Source organism: Abrus precatorius, unplaced genomic scaffold, assembly GCF_003935025.1.
Source record: "Abrus precatorius isolate BTA unplaced genomic scaffold, Abrus_2018 Scaffold10, whole genome shotgun sequence".
In the NCBI taxonomy this organism is placed as follows: domain Eukaryota; kingdom Viridiplantae; phylum Streptophyta; class Magnoliopsida; order Fabales; family Fabaceae; genus Abrus; species Abrus precatorius.
Genome location: NW_020874292.1, coordinates 23,767,702 through 23,787,428, shown reverse-complemented (window position 1 = coordinate 23,787,428; position 19,727 = coordinate 23,767,702). Strand labels below are relative to the sequence as shown.

The 19,727-nt window shown below is 33.1% G+C and overlaps 2 protein-coding genes across 5 annotated transcripts; both read right to left on the bottom strand.

The window, feature by feature from the left end:
- Nucleotides 1-724: 724 nt before the first annotated feature.
- LOC113852964 (ethylene-responsive transcription factor 12) lies at nt 725-1,379 on the bottom strand. Its single transcript, XM_027483387.1, has one exon. The coding sequence runs from the start codon at nt 1,275-1,277 to the stop codon at nt 771-773; it is 507 nt and encodes a 168-aa protein (XP_027339188.1). The 5' UTR covers nt 1,278-1,379; the 3' UTR covers nt 725-770.
- A 2,799-nt stretch (nt 1,380-4,178) lies between these two features.
- On the bottom strand, nt 4,179-10,231 carry LOC113868653 (receptor-like protein 4). 4 transcript variants are annotated; one of them, XM_027504470.1, is made up of 11 exons: nt 9,917-10,231; nt 9,718-9,799; nt 8,086-9,141; nt 7,370-7,517; nt 6,713-6,784; nt 6,404-6,475; nt 5,834-5,905; nt 5,677-5,754; nt 5,356-5,537; nt 4,688-4,827; nt 4,308-4,596 (listed from the first exon to the last, which is right to left on the bottom strand). In XM_027504470.1, the coding sequence occupies exons 2-10, from the start codon at nt 9,722-9,724 to the stop codon at nt 4,703-4,705; spliced, it is 1,812 nt and encodes a 603-aa protein (XP_027360271.1). In that variant the 5' UTR covers nt 9,725-9,799; nt 9,917-10,231; the 3' UTR covers nt 4,308-4,596; nt 4,688-4,702. The 4 variants fall into 4 exon arrangements, with proteins under 4 accessions (XP_027360263.1, XP_027360271.1, XP_027360254.1 ...); XM_027504462.1 differs by having other exon boundaries at nt 4,179-4,827; XM_027504453.1 differs by lacking the exon at nt 9,718-9,799 and having other exon boundaries at nt 4,310-4,596.
- Between the last annotated feature and the right edge of the window lie 9,496 nt (nt 10,232-19,727).

Here is a 19,727-nt window from a genome sequence, read left to right as displayed (position 1 = left end):
AATTGAAATAAAAATTTTATGAAATACTACCTAGCTTAAGATGAATTTTAGTCTACGGGACGTAATAAAAAAGGAAAAAAAATGCCACCTAAACGAATAAAAATAGGAAGCTCTTTTAAGAAAATTTAGTATATGAATGCAAAAAATAATTAAAAAATAGGTAGGTCTAGAAAATGGCCACGCGCTGAGAATAGCGAATGGGTCTAAAAGTGGTGGAAATATACGCTGCAAAAATGACAAGAACCAGGCCTCTGACTAGAAAGGGAATGCCATCATGCTGATACCCACACGCTCACTTCGCAGTTCCCGCTCCCCACAGAAATGCAGTCCCACTCGCGCGAGCAGCCTCACTCGCGCTCTGTCTCTTTCCTAAGTGGTCCCAACCGCATCAACCGTAACAAACTGAACCACCCTTTGCAATTAAGAAACATTTGCGCAACCACAAGTCGCATTATTTGAAACCCCATAATTATTTATGTTTAATCCCCCAACACATTCCAAAGTACAATTCTGGCTTAAACGGAAGAAAATACATTGATATGGAAATAAAATAAATGTATATATACAATATCATAGGTTTTTCATTTATCTAAATGTTAGATAGACTCACTTGGACAGATAGATACTCCCTCTACGATAACGTACAACGCTATTTAAAACATAAGCATGACGAGGGAAATTTAAAAATAAAGAGAAACACGCTAGATTAATTAGATAAGAGGGAGCGCAAAACGACGCCGTGCAAAACCTACAATATAGAGAGTTAGGACTCATAGCCACAACGGTGGAGGCTCGTTCAAGTCGATGGGGATCCCGCGCCGAACCAGACCCAAAAGCGACGCCGTCGGGGAACTCTCCGTCACCTGAGGCCCGGCTCCGACACCAACACTACGGCTGTAAGTAGCCGGCGCGGGCGGCGGAGGATGAGGTGGATCGACGGCGGTGATATCTTTGAGAACGCCGGTGTGAAGAAACTCGGTGAGGACGAGACCGCGTGAGGGGAGCGATGACCAAGGATGATCGGAGGAGGGAGCGTTGAGGTCGAGGCAGAGAGTGGGCGCCGGAGGGAAGTTGGTTTTGGCCTTTGCTCCGCGGAGAGAACGAGCGGCGCCGTCGTAGGCCAGCGCAGCCTCCTCGGGAGTATCGAATGTACCGAGCCAGACACGTGTCTTCTTCCAAGGGTCGCGTATTTCAGCGGCGTAGCGTCCCCATGGTCGCTTCCTTACCCCTCTGTAGTGTCCCTCGCGAGAGGCGGAAGAAGAAGAAGAAGAAGCCATGAACACACCGAACGAAACACAGGATAAGTGAAGAATGAGAGAAGAGTGTAGTGAGTGAATATAAAAGTGGAGGGACCCACGTAAGCTCCCGTAATTGTCGGCTGGGCGGCACTACGCTTCTTCTCTCTTTTTAATGCTTTGGCTTTTGATTTATATATACACACAACACCACACAACAGAGTTACACAGTGGCATAGCACGAACATGATTTTGGATAAAATGGATTGTTTGTAACGAGAGCCGTTGATGTTGGTCGCGGGATCCGACGGCTGTGATTTCGGGAGTGGGACCCAGTGATAGAGCCGGCGGCTGATGAGACGTGTGAGGACGGGGAGGAGTGACGTATGCCCTACTGCTTTGTACGACGTTTGCTCAGCGGCGCCCTCACATTATTCTAAATTAATTCATCTTTTTCCCATTAACATAATTATTTTATATTCAAATATATTTATTTAAATTATTTAATATTTAATCCATGTTCTGAAAGCACCGACTGATGAATTTTTATATATATTTTTTAACCGAGAGTCCTTAACATATTTATAAATAGTAATGTTTTAAGAACATTGATTATCCCCACCTAATAAGGACTCGCCTGTTTTGATAATAATAGAAAATATGAATTTTAAAAATAATAGTTTATTAACATAATATCGATGGTTATTCTTCTGCCTACTTAGGATATTTTAAACATTGTGTCTAATGTTATCAATAAATAAATTTATAATAATTATTTATATTTTTTAAATAGTGGGGAGGGAGGGGGTATTTGATGGTTTTATGGGAAATTGAGTTGACGTAATGAAAGGGAAAGGTGGGTGGGGATATGATGAGGTGTGAGAGTGGGATTGGGTTTGGTGCAGTGACAGAGACTCCCACGTGGAAGTGTGTCTCAGTTGCAGGGAACAGCTTCAGTTGCCCCCACACACTCCTCCCTTCGTTTCACCCTCTTCTCCCCTCACTCCCTCTTTTTTCACTTTTATAACAATTTTACCTTTTTCTTCAAATTCTAAATTAATTAATTAATTAATTTTAAAAGTTGTGAAAGACAGGGGTGCGGATTCAGAGTCACTGCACCAAGCAGACCGCCACAGTTTATATGCCTACAGATACGGATGTAATAATGGTCACGTGAATCCCCTTTTACTTCCTTTTTTTTCTTTTTTGCCCTTTTCTATTAATTCATATTTTATAAAATATATTAATTACTATATTAAAAAATCTAAATTTCCGTTTAGCAATGATTAGAAATAAAAGATTAATACTTGATACTTGATAATCGATAGAGGGTAAAATAATCTGAAAAAAAATAAAAACCAAAATGGCGTATCAAGTTATCGGCACACACTTTTGGGGGTTGCGTTTGGACCATCTTGGTTGATTCTCTCCTGCACCAAGACAAGTGGGTTATTCATTATTCATTCATTTATTTCTGTTTTTTTAATTTGCCTTTTGGTTTCACTTTGTATTGTCTATGACGGTGATGATGATGATATGATAGGACGGCAACTTTTTTTTTTTCTTCCTTTTTGTGCTCTGATGTTTTTGTTTAGTGTTTAGCTTTCAAACAAATGCCTCCTCCTGCGTGGACGGTAGGGAGACATGACTAGTAATACTCAATCCTTTTATTACTCTGAAATAATTACCGATAGCTGTACTAGCTTGTTTCACTTATATATTATTTTAATGAAAAAACATTATACTTTTTTTAAAAGAAATTTGATGTTGATATCGAGCTACTTCTTGAAGACTTTACAATTATATTATGTTTAGTTAAGGAATTTTACAAAGTAGCTAATTTAATCATACTGTGAACGTTTTTGCCTCGATAGGGATTGTATTTTGTGAAAGATATATATTGTCTGTCCAAAAATAATAATATTAAAAAACAAGGATAAAATGTAATGTCACACACACGTATAATATATAAAAATATTGAAAAATCAAAACAAAATAACAATTTTATGTAAAAAGAAGGAAATTATGCTAGTTTTTTTTAGTTTGATCATACACGATTTAATAACGACTGGGTTATACTAATTACAATCTATTATAATTCAAAAATCCTAATTAATCCTTTTTATTATTGAATTGACATTATCACCCTGCATTTGGTTAAGATATAGTGCTTTTTCCCCCCTCTTCTGTGACTTTATTTATCAAAATATTTATTTTATCTTACCAAAATATCTTGTCGATTTCTTACATGCCTGGAATGCTGCAGGAAATTAATACTTATGTGTGAGTAAATTTGTGGATTTAAAATATAAAAAAAAACTAGAAAAGGAAAAAGAAAAAGAAAAACCAAAGGCCTTCCCCTGCCCCTCTTGTTTTATTCTGTGTTATGATGGGTCCACATCTCACAAAATCCAACATCAAAGAATAAAATTGAAACAATCTTGAAGCTACCTTCACGTGTGTAGTATTTAGTATTTCAAGAGAAAGACGCAGGGCCCAGTGCCTAAAAGAACAATACCACACGCATGAGCAGCGCTAATGGACATCAACTACAAATAATTCATTGATTATATACTGGGACTTCATCAGGCCTAATCTTAGTAGTTAACAAACTAACCCAATCCATATCAATTTCATAATTGAGAATACAACCCGACCGTGCTTGAATAAGTTGACTTTGTTTCATGTTTGACATTTTGGTTTAGGACTTCTAGGTTTTCAACATATTCTTAATTGTATATATAAAAAATTCGACAGGTTAATCATGGAACACCAGATCAAGAGATCAAAACCAGACCGAGTTTGAAATGGTTTGGGTTTTATTTTGGTATTATGAATTGTTTTTCTTACCCAATTCAATTTAGAAATCGTCTTTCAACTGATGCAAATCTGGCACAGCCTTTCATTAAAAAAAATGGTATAGCACAAGAAAGAAAAACAATGACGCTAATTTGGCAATTCAGTTGTTTTTTCATCACGCATAAACAGCCATACTGCCCATTAGAATGATCTACGCATAAGATAAAAATATATAAACAAGATATAAAGGAAAATTGTGGCACGTATTATGTTAAATCAAACCTCGATTATCCTACTTTTGTAGAACAATATGATTTCTATTTCCATTTCAACTTTTAAAATGTTGCAAATCCTCTACTAAAAACAAAGAAAAAAATTTATGTATAGAAGTTCAAACAAGGTGTGGGAAATAAAAAAAAGGTACAGATGATGTACAAAAATTTTTGATTTACAAATTACAAGGGTTAACAGCTTGTGAGGTGTGGTTCACGGGGTCCAAGAAACTGTCAATATTTGGGGAAGCACGGGAACAGCCATCAGAAGATCAAATTACCCTGCCATTCTTTCGTGCCACATAAATAGGATACTTTAATTTTAAAATGTTAATTTCAGATAGGAAAAACAGAAATATTATAGGATAGTCCTCGGGATACCAGAAAAATGGGATGTTATGATGAAAGCAATATAGGCCCGTTCTCTGCAGCATTGTGAGCATTGCCATAATTATTATGCCTTGTCATCTGGATATCACGTGAAAAATGGGTCCTTGCTTTGGCATATGGAGCTGCCCGCGCTGCAGAAGAAAATCATGAGTATACATTTTTCATTCAAGATAGTATAAATTTCTCGATGCTTAGCTCGATTAATTGTGGACTTCCACCATTTTCCCTGATGCAACCCAAGTTTGGAGTGACAAATTTCCCACGAATTCAAATTTCTCTTGTACTGGAACTAGTGAGAAACATAATGTTTCTGTCGGGAAACAAGAAGGATGTTGTATAACGAGACAGGACGGGAAAACTTTGGATGCAAGATGGACATAAAATTACACTATATTACTAATTCTCATAATGGTTCCATATATATGCCTGTCAGTTTCAAAATCCTGAGGAATGCAAACGGAACTTCACACAATTACCAAGGTAAAAAACACTTCCCACACCAGTACCAGTTAGTAGAAAGGGAAAATTTTTTTTGACACAAGTTTAGGTTTGGAAAACATTAAACTGACAATAAAACACTGGCCTTGTATATTAATGATTTCAAGTACAATCAAGTAATATTAAGGATGGCTATAATCCACAAATATTAGCATTCTTACCTGCAATTTGCTGAGCACGGAGGATATTCTGCCGCCTTTTCCACCAGCAAACTGAACAGGTAATAAGAAGTAGAAAAGCAAACGAAGCACCTAACCCAATACCAACTTTAGCACCAGCAGAAAGGTGAGCTCCACAAGTAGGTAACCCAGGTATGCCACACAGACCTGGATTATCAGTAAAACTGCAGCCATACACAAGTGTAGATTTAGCAACCTCGATCACAAAAAAGAGAGAATAGAGAAATAGCATATAGATATGCTTCTCCTCTCATTGCATAAAATTATTCTTTAAGTTCATTCTAGAGTTTAACCAAAACATACTTGAAGCTAGCCCTGTGCAGAAGTCTTCCTCCAAGAGTTGCTGGGACCCTTCCAGACAGGAAGTTGCCATTAAGGTTCCTGCATGAAGACTTTTTAATACAGACTTCTTGTCCTTTTATCTGCTTTATTGGTCAAGGTAAACACTGAGGAATCTTACAGTCGTTGTAATGATGTCAACTGTCCAAGGCTTTCAGGAATTGATCCATTGAAGAAGTTATAGGATAGGTCACTGCACGTGCACAAAATGATAATATCATTATAGCCAGAGCAAAAATTCAAAACTTTCCATAATTTAACAGTGAAGTCAATATCAAGTGGTTTCAGTCAAAGCAGGAAGCTGAATCACAAGCAAATTACATAAGAGGAGCATATTCCCTTCCCGTTCTTTTTGTTCTTTAATTTAGAGTTTACAGTCCAAGTATGAAATCCCAATAGTAAGTAGGAAATATGAAAGTTAGGGACTACAAACATGTATTGTGAAAAAATTGCATGTACATGTTTATGTTTCATGCTCAGTATATCCTGTCTCTTAGGTCTTACTATGCCTCTAGGGTTTAATTCACACTGAAAAATTGAAGACAGGATTTGCACATCCATTCCTACGAAGCCTGAGCTGAAGACGAGAATCACATATTGGCGTTGTACTATATAGTTAATGAGCTAAGGAATAAAGACAACTAAATCAATCTGCCATATGAACTACGAAGAACAAGAACCAGTCACTTACAGCACTTGCAAGCTTGTTATTTTTCCAAGTGAGGATGGAATAGCTCCACGAATGCTGTTTCCACTCAAGTTTCTGTGATGGACAAGTAAAAAAAGCACAGGAAATAGGACTATGAATGTGCTCGTTTTTCAACATCTTGGGAATAGTTAAAGTAAAAAGGACAGACAAATTGTTCAAATATCATTACTTGCCATGTCAATCGCAATTTGATAAACTGGGTATCAATATATCAACCACAATTCATACATCCATGCAATGCAATAACAAAAATATTAATAATTTCCTGAAAGATAACTATTTAAAACTTACAGGACTTGTAGATTATGCAGTCTGGAAATGTCAGTTGGCAAGAAACCCTTCAGACCTTGATTGTCAAGACCACTGTTCATCAAGACATCAACAGATACAGCACCAACCAAGTAATCAAGATATTGAGATTAAATATTCAATATAGCTTTCAAAGCAAAACACAAATGCTTTGTACCCTAGTAGAACCAATTTCTTTGCTAAGTGCAGAGTGGAACTGTAAGTTTGTTTTGATCATTGAATACAATCGGTGCCCAAAGCAATTTAATAAAGGGGAGGGTCCATGAAAGGGTTATTCCCTCAAATAAGAAACATAAAAAGGCTGATTTCATAAAGCACGTAAAACTTTTACTTCCCAAATGAGTGAAGAAAACATGTATGGAAAACAAAATACACTAATCAGTATTTGAATGCAAGTCGTCATTGTGCACAAAAACATACTTATTGCCAAAGTCTTCTAATTTTATTTTATTTATGGGATTCATACTTAGAAGCTCTGATGCTGAAGAAAAAGTTATCATTCTTGGTTTCAGTATGATATAGAGAGATGAGAAAGAAAAAAATCAAGTAAAAGAATTAACAAGAGGAAGATGGAATTAAATGGTACCACACAACCAAATATACAATAAAAGCCTAAGAATAAGGATAATAAGAAATTACAGTCCATCAATGACCCATTTGGTGCTACTTTTGTCTAATTGGCAATCTGCTCCAGTCCATGGATGTTGTTGAGGAACACATGGATCACCGTTCCACCCAAACCTGGGAGGAAGCTCCAAAGCCTTCTTCAATGTTTGTAAAGCCATAACTAGAGTAAAAAAACAATGATCAACCAGCAAAATTTTACATGAATTTGGATTAAGAAAAATCCATTTCTATCATTACAGGTATCATAAAGCAACTGTCAATACTAGGCTTGACCGTCATCTCTGAGAGGAAGAGAAGCAAGAACAACAGCAGAAATCAATTAAGGAGAAATGTGACAAGAAAAAGAGACTTAAGAAGTACAATAATGCATCTAAAAGTAGCAAGTACCAGCACATTATTTGGTCTATAGTCTAAACAAATTCCATGTTGCATTCATAATCAGCAGACCCAAATAATTTAAGTATCTTGAGGTGTTTTAAATAATATAAGCAAAAAGAAGCTAGAAACTGTACAATTATGCAATGATGGTAGGTTCCTAAGAATGCAAATAATGTTACTGCTAGCTTGCCTAAAAACCAAAATATAATCCATATTGCAATGCTATTATTACAAAATTCAAGTCTCCTCCATATTTACTCCCCATTGCATTTAATAATATAATAAAATATCATACATCACTATGAAAATTCATGTTGAAAAAATTACCAATAGAAAGGTCGAATATGTACCTTCATCTGATATAGTTCTTGACTCAGCCACTAGGACCTCCAATATCTCAATGGCATTGATTATGGCAAAACCACCTTCTTTTGGGCTCAAAGTTATTGTTAAAGTCCGCCCATTAACAGTGACAGTTGTATTAAGCACAAGGGCAGTAAAACGACCCCCACTCAATTTCACAATGTCAACATCTTTAAAAGCAACATCACCATTTATCATAATGTCAAAGACCCTTTGACCTACGGCAGTCACTGAATTATCAATCTCAGCAAAATGTAACCAAATAGAATAGTTTTTGTTGGGATCCACATCCAAAGTATATGTTAAATCAGGCTGGCTACTAGTACTAACAAGTGCTGATCGATACAGAGTTTCTGGATAAAAGTTTGGTGGATGGGAAGCCTGTTTGATTCTAGTTTCAACAGATCTTGGTCGATCAGAATCCTTACCAAAAGTTTTAATATGATGCCAAAATCTGTCCCCTCCCAGGGGATCTGCACCATAATCCACCCCAAATTTTGATTGCCCAAAACCACAACTCAGTCTTTTGACTGTTCTAAGTATTAACCCTTGACTCCACTGTGATCCAAAATAATAGGCTTTATCATCAATTTGAAGAATCTCAATTGAAAGTATTGCTGGATCCCCATGACCTGTGCTATGGAAACAAATTGAGACTGAACCATCCATAAGAAATACTTGGGCTTCAGTGAAAGCTTGATCATCCTGATTGGTCCAACCTGATTTCAAAGAATATATTTGAGTTCCTTGAATTGAGACATCAAATAGAGGTTCGCTGGTATCTCTAGCCTGTGCAACAAGTCCAAAAAAGATCCTGATTGAGTAATGCCCCTTTGGCACTCTATTAATGTTGTAGCAATTTGAAGGACCTTCAGACAAGGGGAAATAGCGAAGGGTGTCAAGTGGAGGGGAAACATAACTGGTTCTAGATGCGTTAGTGGGTATGCCTCCCGTATATCCAAAGTCTTTATACCAAAGGGTAGTGGTTGGCTTTGTTTGAACATTATGACGAGCCCCACAGCTTATGCGCATAGCAAATGGTCCTGCAATGAATTTGAGGTTTCAGAAATTTAAACCAAGTAAAGGAGATTACACACCCATTTTGTAGATTGTCAATATATTACACACACGCACACACAGGCATGATTTGACCACATCCCTGAGATGATGCTCAATTAATCTGTGCAACGTGTAACCAAAAAGAAAATTTCATGAATCATTATAAACTGGCATAGAGTAAACTCAAATTATTTCAATATGGTACCAGTTCTTTCCAAGCATAGCATATAACAAAAAAAGGGGCTAAACATAGGTTGTTCTAGAGTTCAGACACGGTGTCTACTTATAATATCCTGAAGATCAACATATTCTCCTACGGATAAATGTCTGCCATTAGCCTTTCAAACTTCACTACCCTTCACTATAAGCCAAATAGTAAGTTGCAGAGATCAATTTTATGTTGTTATCGATTTTTTCTTTTCTTTTTAATTTTAAATTCAGCGAGGCCTTCTAGCTTTATCTCTTACACGATTTAAACTAAAAAAATAAAAATCACATGATAGCAAAACAAAGCAAAATTTATGAGCTAGCTCTCTTGCGCCAGATGAAATCACATGAACCTCGCATTACTCAGATTCAAGCATCAACACCACCACCCCGCGACACGCGCGCACATTTTTTCTTCTACGCATCAATTGAAAGCTAAACAAAGTGAAATTGAAACAAATCCAAACTCAAAATCCATATGCATAAACCAACTTTTCAGTTTTCAACTTCAAATGCAAATGAAACCCCAAATGAGCAGCAAATGAAGCTCACCTCGTTGAGCTGAACGCGCAGAAAAGGCAGAGCAGAGGAAGACCATCCACAGCAGAAGAAATCGAAGCGTCAATAGGTTCGGCATCTCCGCTGCTGCTGCTTTTTCTTCTTCTCTCTCTCTCACATTCCCACTTTTTTTTCTAGAGATAGAGAGAGAGAGAAAAATGCTGGAACGTGTCTGCACTTTGCAGTAACACTACACAGATGGAAATTCACTCGCTCGCTTCGTTTGGTTGACTCGTGAATGAATGAAGCATTGGAAATGATGTCGCAGTGGTGCTCAGCCCTATCAGGATTAATGCAGGTGCAAACCGACTCAACGGTTTTGATGGTTATTTATGATTAATAAAAAGATTCAATAAAGGTGATATTGACGTGGATATTATTGGGGGTAGGTCTGTACACTACATCACCATTCATTTTCGAGTTTGGAAGAGTGAGTGTAGCGTGGTCCACCCCTTCTGTTTACTTTGTTTTTACTTGCATGTGAGCCCCACTTTTCTTTTTCTCAAGAAAATACCCCTCTAATATATTCATTGCATTGCTAGTTCCAAGGGTGTAATTACTACTTGGAGGTGGATTGGTCTTGTTTCGTTGTTATGAAACGACAACGGCAACAAGAAAGAGAGAATAATAAGTTCACTGGGAATATCAAATTCTATGCCCGTGAACTCAAATTGCATGATTGACGTTAAGAAGGGGGAACTATTGCTATTTCAAGAATCAAGACAACTTTTAATTCTAAAAGTTATTTAAATTAATTACTTTTTTTATATATTTAAAAAATATTTATGATGTAAATGAGAAATTAAAAAAATATATTTATTTCAATATTTATGGATCGGACGGTGGAAATTGGTTTAGAGTGTTTGACTTTGGGGAGGAAACGAGATAGGGCGCAATCATCGGAGGGTGACACCCGCGTACGCAGCGCATGGGGAGAAGGGTCAAAAAATTCAAAGGACTTGGAATCGCACTCTCACTCTTCTCCAGGGTCTTAATTTGATTTGTTCATTTTGAAATGAGTGAAGAATTACTGTAATTAACATCTCTTTCCTAAAAAGATTTGTGTTTTTATTCAAGAGAAAAACTGTTTCGTTACAAATTAATTAGCTGAATAAAGTCAAACTAATCAAAATAGATCTAATTTAGTTCAGTTTAATTTTGAAAAAACAAAAACTATCAAATTTTAATATATAAAATTGATTGATCTGGCCAAGGCCGACCACCATACAATATGTCAGCTCCCTTGTGTTTTGGTTTTTCAGGAACATATTGATGTTTGCAAATTAAATGGTCTTAAATTTTGAGACGTTACAGCAATTTTTAATATTTTTTAACACTCGTACTATATTATATAATATTTGTATTTTGAAGCACAGATATATTTGCAGTTCATGAACAACCTTAAACTCCTTTCTTCATCGCCAGACGCCAGCTCCACGAGTAAACACTGAAACAGATAGACCAAATAAAGGAAACACACATCTCGTGTGTCATTTTGTGCCTATAAATATGTAAGAACAAATTAAAAACATGGTTGTCGGGTATCATAAAAAAGAAAATCATAGACATGTACACATGAGACAATTTTTGAAAACCACAATGCCACCTTGCTCCCAGCGACATTAACTGGATCTAAGAGGTTTGGGTAGACTTCAAATTAAAAAAACTTACCCAAAATGGCCACAAGTGGTTTCACCTAAGTGTTTGAGAAAATAAACTTTTTATTGGATTGAATATACTGGACTCGTCACCTCAGTATATTTTATTTCTAATTAATATAATTTTTATTAATTTTATCAACAATATTAATATTATAATTAGAGACTATGTTTAAGTTAACGAAAATATAAATAATAGATCCAAACGTGAATCTGTAGATACCTAATAGGGAAAATATATAAGTATTAAAATTATTACCTGTATGATTAAGAGTCTGATGTTTTAAAATGTAAGTACGCGTATACGGATTATATTTTCTTATTTAAGCCTTACTTATTTTCGTTATATTTCATTATTTTAAAAAACAAATCATGATTACAAAATATTATTTTACGTGTTCATATTATAGAGACAATAAAATCTACTGCAATTATCAAATAACGTTAGTCGAATACAACATTCACAAAAATAGGAAAAGTTATAAAATAAAAACAATAATTTAATGTCCGTAAAACAATCACTAAGGCTTTATTGAGAAAAGAGGTAAATTAGCGAAAAAAAATTTGTTAAAAAATATTTCGCTTACTTGAATGAATAAAAAAAATTAAAAAACTTATGTAAAAAACAATTATACAAATTAAAATTTTATTTTTATTTAAAGAAAATATCCCTCCTAGGACTCTGCTTTTTTTAGACTCTTATGTGAAAAAAAAATTTACATATTTAAAATCACATTGGTCTCACAACTGATTAAATGACAACACCTATGTATTTATAAAAGAAAGTTGACATGTAAGTGACTAATATTAGTTTTTGAATTAATCGTTAATCATTCTATTTTCACTTTTTTTTTCAAATAGAGGATTTTTTTTTACAACAAAAATATTTTTTTCTCCCTTCTTTTAAGTTTATATTCGCTTCAATTTATGCAAAAATTAGATGTTTAATTTTGTTCATTTAAGTAAATTTTCAAACTTTTATTTAAACAAACAATAAATTAGCTTAAGCAATAATTATTTTAACTTAAATAATATTGAAGTGAGTAACTCATGATAGGAGTAACACTTGCTTAAGCGAGTCAAACTCTGCTTAAACAAGTATTAAATAGTTGGAGTAATTTTTGTACAAAGACACTCATTGAGGTTTAGAAAATTGACTTAAGTAAAATTTAAATTTGTTATACAAAAATTAGATAGAAAGCTCCATGTTTGACTTTTTTTATTTAAATATTGTAAAATTAAAAATAATTTCTTAATTTACTTATTTTTTGAAATTATTTTCTTGTCTGGGGTGTGTCAGTCCACATGGCAAGAGTTTCGCTAAAACGACCGGTGAAAATGTTAAATTTTTATTTTTTTAAAAATAAATTTCACTACAAAAAATATGAAATAACAAAATCAAAACACGTATCAGTATCAACACAATTTTGCAATATAATTGGCAAAATTAAATGACAATTTCATTATACACAGCGCGAAACTCTCAGATGGTGACACATGTCTCGATTTAAGTGAGTTTCACCATGAAAATTACACAGCTTATAAGGATCTAACATGTGGCACAATTTTAGCCTGTTGCATGAATAATATAACAAAACTTTTATACTATATATCCTAGCACCCACTCACACTATATATATAATCACCGCACCTCTCATTTTCATTTAGAAGAGCAAGTTCAAGAGTGTTATCAAGTTAGTTTTAGTTCATTTATTTTATAATTTATTTTGCTAATTTAATTTAAAAGTATGGATTTAGTTACTGTTAACTTATTTTCAATTGAATAAATTGATTAATAAGTGAATGATTATTATTTTTTATGAATTTTATTTTAGAAAAATAAATATTAAATAATTTTTATTTGTAAAAATGCAGGATGAGTGGAATTGTTATTATTATATATTGAAATAGTAGAATCTATGAAGGAAGCGAAGGAGTGAGTTTTAAAGGTAGCAAGAAAGTGATTCAAATAAAGTGAGAAATAAGTTTTAAAGCCTGGAAAAGAAAAATTCATTTGAAACTTAATCTTGATCATAATCAAGTTATTTCTAGATTAATTTCACTTTTTTTAATTGATGGAAATATTATTTGTGATGGAAGATATTGATTGCATGATAAGTGCATTTCAACAAGTTGGTAAAAATTGTATGTGGATATTGCTATTGATGGAAGTTCATCAGTGTCATCGTAGATGATGAATTTAAATTTATCATTTTCACTGCAAAACAATGACACTCTTAGTCATGATTACTATCAAGGTAATATTAAATACTTTAGAAATTATTTTATTAATTATGTATTTGTTAGAATTAAAAGTTATAAATTTGTTGCAATAAAGGAATTAGGAATGATGTTGATAAAGATAATCAAAGCTCAGATTATGATAGTTATAGTGATGGAGATGACGAAGGAGAAATTTTGTTAGACAGTTCTTCTTCTACTGATGTTGAGGACGAGTTTGATTCCAACTTAAATATACAAGGAAAGGAAATAGCAGGAGGTAATGTGAAATAATATTTAATTTTTTTTAATTATGTTAATATTAATGTTAAAGATTTTCGCAAAATATAATGTAGGAGAGATTGTAATTCTTTTTTGGAATGTAACTCCACAATATAAGTATATTAATTGGGAACATCCTGATCAAGAGATGAATGAAAAACATTTCAAGAAGTCAATTCATGGGTTTAAAGAGATCCTTTGTTCATTGGCTTGTTATTTGACGGTAAAGAAGATGTGAAAAATGCATTAAAATATTACACATTGAAGATTCATCAAAGTTATTTTGTAGTTGAGTCTAAACTAACATGTTTGCATATGAAATGCTTGAATCATACCTCTGGTTATCCATGGAGAGTGAGGGCTTCATTGTTAAATAATTCAAACAAGTAGAAAATTACTAGGTGAGGTAGTTCACATATATGTATCAGTCTTAGAATTTCTCAAGATCATCAAAAGTTAGATTCAAATTTAATTTGTTCATACATTCTTGGTAAGATAATTGTTTTACATATGTTAATAATTTTATGTTTTATTATGTATACAATTACATTGTTTGTAACTAAATCAAATTAATTTTATGTAAGAATGATGAACGAAGAACCGTTAGTACATATTTCATTGATATAAGAGCGAATAAGTTCTCAGTTTGGATATAAAATTTCATATAAAAAAGCTTGTAAGGCAAAGCAAAAAGCCATTGTTAAAGTTTTTGGTAATTGGGTTGAATCATACGCTACTTTGTCACATTGGTTAGAATACATGCAATTACATACTCCTAGATTTGTTTATAAAATTGAAATGAAAGAGTATATGATTGGTCATCAAGTGGATAACAGGTTTAGAGTTTTTGTACGGTTGTTTTGGTCACTTAAACAATGTCATGAAGCTTTTAAATTCTGTAAACTTGTATTACAAGTAGATGGGATGTTCTTATATGGTAAGTATCATCACACATTGTTCATTGCAACAACTCAAGATAGAAATAATTGTGTGCTTCCAATAACTTTTGAAATTGTTGAAGTAGAAACTTTGTCACCATAGGAATGATTTTTGGCAATGATTCGTTTGCATGTTACTAATAATTTGAGAATTTGTTTGATATCAGATCACCATCAAAGTATAAAAGGGGCAATGTCGGGCGGGGGATGATCATTGTGCGGCCGGACATGTGTCAATAAATCATTGGTTTTACTAAAGGTGTGGCGAAATATACTTTCGCCATAAAAAGCATACAACTGCCACGATGTTGCCACCTGTCCACAAAGTTTTTCAGCCATTCATTTTGAATTTTATTTTCACGACTTTTGTGATTTCTGTGGCGAAACATGCAACGTTTATTACCACGTGTAGATGTTCTATCAGTTACGCGCTGATAATGATGAAACTTACTCTTTATTTCGCTAAATTTGTGGCAAAACTATTGTATGAGAAACACATAGAATGATCTTGTTTATTTCGCGATATTTATGGCAAAATATTTTTTAAAAAATCAAAAAATAAATACTTTTGCCTATAGTTATGGGGAAACATATGTTGACGTGACAAATTTACTCTAAACAGGAAAATAGTTTAAAAAAATCATTAAGAATTTATTTTTTTAATTTACAATATTAAATAAAAAAGCTTTCATATTTCAAACATTTTTATTCGCTTAACTGATAAAATAAATAAACCCTAAATTTTTTAAGTAAAAATTGAACAGAGCACTATCTTCAAACATCGCTATTGATTTAAGTGAATGTTAAAAACTTAAAGGAGATTCATTTCACATTAGTGAACATAGAATTACTTAAGCAAACTGGTGTGTAAAAACCGACTACTTGGTAAGTGTACCCATTATCAGAGTAGTATTGTGAAAAATAGAGTACCAAGTGTTGTATCCACATGGACTGTTATTAAGAATTACTTCCTTAATTGCGCAATTGTTAATGAATATGAGAAATAAATTTTGTTGATAAAATTGCTAAAAATAGAAGAATAATAAATTAAAAGGAATAGATTTCTTATGATAATAAATTATAGAAAAGTATGACTGAAGGTATTCAAGGGAAATAGGCGAGTATCTAGACTGTAAATTCTCCTAAATGTCCACATAACTAAAATTTTTCTTCAACTACTTAGTTCCAAACCCTTATCGCTGCAGGAAATTCTGAATTAAACCAATACCTTTCTCAAGGATAATGATTCCTAACCCTTGGTTGATCAATTAGAATCTTTTCCTTAATTAATACTCTTAAGTTGCATTAAGTTCATTATGAATTCTATAATTAGGGTTAATTTTAATACAGAAAACTTACGTCTTTCTATCTCTAGAAATATATTCAAGTCTTTTTAAATTGAGCAATGTTAATTTCATGCAGGAATTTTACTCAAATTCAAACAAGAAAACAAGGTGGAAGACAATTGATACTACTCAATTAAACCCAAGAGAAGAAAACATGAAATAACATTAAGAAGAATTTCAGAAGATTTGGTCACATAGGATTCATTATGTCTAGATACTCCAAAAAAAATTAGAACCTAAATATTTTGAAACTAAAATTATAAAAGAGATGAATTAAAGAACTTGATTCTATTCTTCAGCTATCACCGACTTTGTCTTTCTCCAGAACTGCCTCCTTTAGGTTTCTGCGCCAAGTTCCCTTTTATATGAGTCATCCAAGGGCTCATATTCTCGTAGAAGTTTAAATTCTGACACACGTTCAAAGTACACGTCCAAGTACACGGCCATGTACATCTCTAATTTTGATGATGTATTTCAATTGACGCGACCAGTTAGATACACGCTCATATACTATATCTCTGTTTTGATTATGTGCTTGATTTATGCAACCAGTGAGATACATGTTCATGTACACGACCATGTACTTGCCCGTGTATATCTCTGGTTCTTTTCTTGCTTCAATTCCCAATATCCTTTAAGCTCTAACTTCTTGATCATTTTTCCTGAAATATGAATAAAATAGACTTAAAAATAAATTTTCTCAATGAATAGCTCAAAAATCTCAATTATTATTCATGAATTACAATGTAGGATCAAGTATAGAAAGCATTTATCACAAACAGAGAAAAAAATATTAAAACAAATATTATTTGGATTAGTTAAGATAAAAAAAAATTGTTAAAAGTATTTTGCTTACTTAAATGAATTAAAAAATAAAAAAACATATTAAAAATAATTGTACAAACTAAAATAATTATTTTTTTATTAAATTAAAAACAAATTTGAAAGAAAAAAAAATCAATATTATGACTTTGTGTTTTTTCTATACTCTCGTATGAAAAAATTGCATATCTAGAACGATAATGGTCCCAACTGATTAAATCGCAACACTTGTATATTTTTATATATATAAAGTTGACACTTAAGTGACTAATATTAGTTTTTGAATTAATCACTTCTCACTCCATTTCTACATTCTTTACAAATGAAGGATTTTTTTACTATTAACACAAATGTCTCTTCCTCCTTTCTTTTAGGTTCAAATTCTCTCTAATTTGTGCAAGAATTAGATGTTCATATTTTTTAGCTATGACACTCGCTTAAATGAGTATTAAAAAGTTAGAGCAATTTTTGTACAAAGACCACTCATTGAGGTTACAAAAATTGGTTTAAGCGAAAACATGTCCACTTAAGCGAAATGCCAATTTGTTAAGCAAAAATTAGACAAAGAGTACCACGTTTCAAATATTTTCATTTGTTTAAGCAACATATGATTTGCTTGAACAAACTCTAAATTTCTTAAGTGAAAATTGAACAAAGAGCACTATCTTTCAGACATCTCCATTCGCTGAAGCGAAGGTTAAATAACTTAAGTGAGATTCATTTCACATAAGCAAATAGAGAATAACTTAAGCGAATTATGTGTGCTCAAGAGTTTTTGCTCTGCTTAAGTGAATAATGCAAAAATTAAAAAAAAACGTAACAAAAATTGATCATCTAATACAAAATATAAGTAAAACCAAATAAATTTTAAAAAAAGAATCAATATATTATATATAAAAATTTTGTAATTAAGTTATTTTCATGGGAGATCCTTCAAACAAACATCTTATTTCCATGCTTATTCCTTTTCTCCCTTTTCTACACTTACTCCCTAGTTTACTGATATTGTTAACTTTTTTGTTGCTCATGTTTTTTTACTTGATACATCAAAAGCACAAAGAGATAAAATTAAAAGTGATACAAAATATTATGTGTGGGATGACTCTTATCTTTGGAGATTTTGTAGTGACTAGGTGATTATAGGTGTATTCTTGATCATGAGATTCAATCTATTCTTTTATTTTGTCATGCTTCTACTGTAGAAGGATACTTTGGACCTTAGAGGACAACACAGAAGGTGTTATATTCAAAATTCTATTAACCCACCATTTCTAAAGACTCATGGCATGCATTTACCATATGTGAGCAGTGCTAGAGAGTAGGGAGTGCTACTACATGGAGGCAGCAAATGCCTTAATAGCGTATGTTATATTGTGATATATTTGATGTATGAGACATTGATTTCATGGGTCCTTTTGTTGTCTCTTTTGATTTTCTGTATATTTTATTTGTTGTGGATTATGTTTCTAAATGGGTGAAGGCTATAGTCACCAGGACCAATGATGCTTGAGTTATTGTGAATTTTGTCTGGACTTATATGTTTTGCAAGTTTAGAGTATCTCGAGCTATTATTAGTGACCAGGGCAACCATTTCTACAATAGAACTATGGACACTTTATTAAAGAAGTATGGGGTGGTGCATAGAGTTTCTACTCCGTATCACTTCCAAACTAATGGATAAACAAAACTTTTTAATAGAGAGATTGAGAAGATATTGGAGATGATTGTGCAACTAAATAGGAAAAATTGGAGTTGTTGGCTTAATGATGCTCTTTAGGCTCATAAGATTGCTTACAAAGCACCTTTTGAGATGTCTCCTCATAGGATTGTCTTTGGTAAAGCATGTTACTTTCCAGTTAGAATAGAGTCGTGCATAATGGGCAATGAGAGCTTATAACATGAATTGTGACCAAGCAGGAGAGAAGAGGAAGCTTCAATTGCAAGCACTTGAGGAGCTCTGATTAGAGGCTTATGAGAAATCCAAGATCTACAAAAAGAAAACCAAGCAATACCATGATAAGATGATAGTTAGAAAGGAGTTCTCCATTGGTCAAAAGGTTTTATTGTTTAATTATCGCCTTAAACTCATGTTCAGTAAACCCCATTCTAGGTGGATTGGTCTTTTTATTATTACTAACGTTTTTTCTTATAGTGTTATTGAGATTAAAAGTGAATCCATGGATAAGAGCTTCAAGATCAATGGTCATAGATTAAAGCATTTTCATGAGAATCCTGCACTTAAGAGGTTGTTGAAGAGATTTCATTGGAGAAACCTACCTTTTCTCAAGTTCAAATCTTTCAACCTTGATGTGAAAGTCTTTCTTCCCTACTCTTTTCTTGCTTTTGTCTTCTTTTTATTGTTATTGAATTATATTTTATTAAAGACAATGTGTGATTTAAGTGTAGGGAAGATATTTTTAGTTTAAGGAATTTTTCATTTATATGTTACATTTAATTTTGCATACTTACTAATGGATGAAAATTAAGATTAGGATCATTTTTTTTATAGATTGTCCTTAGTGAAGTTTTGAGTCTAATT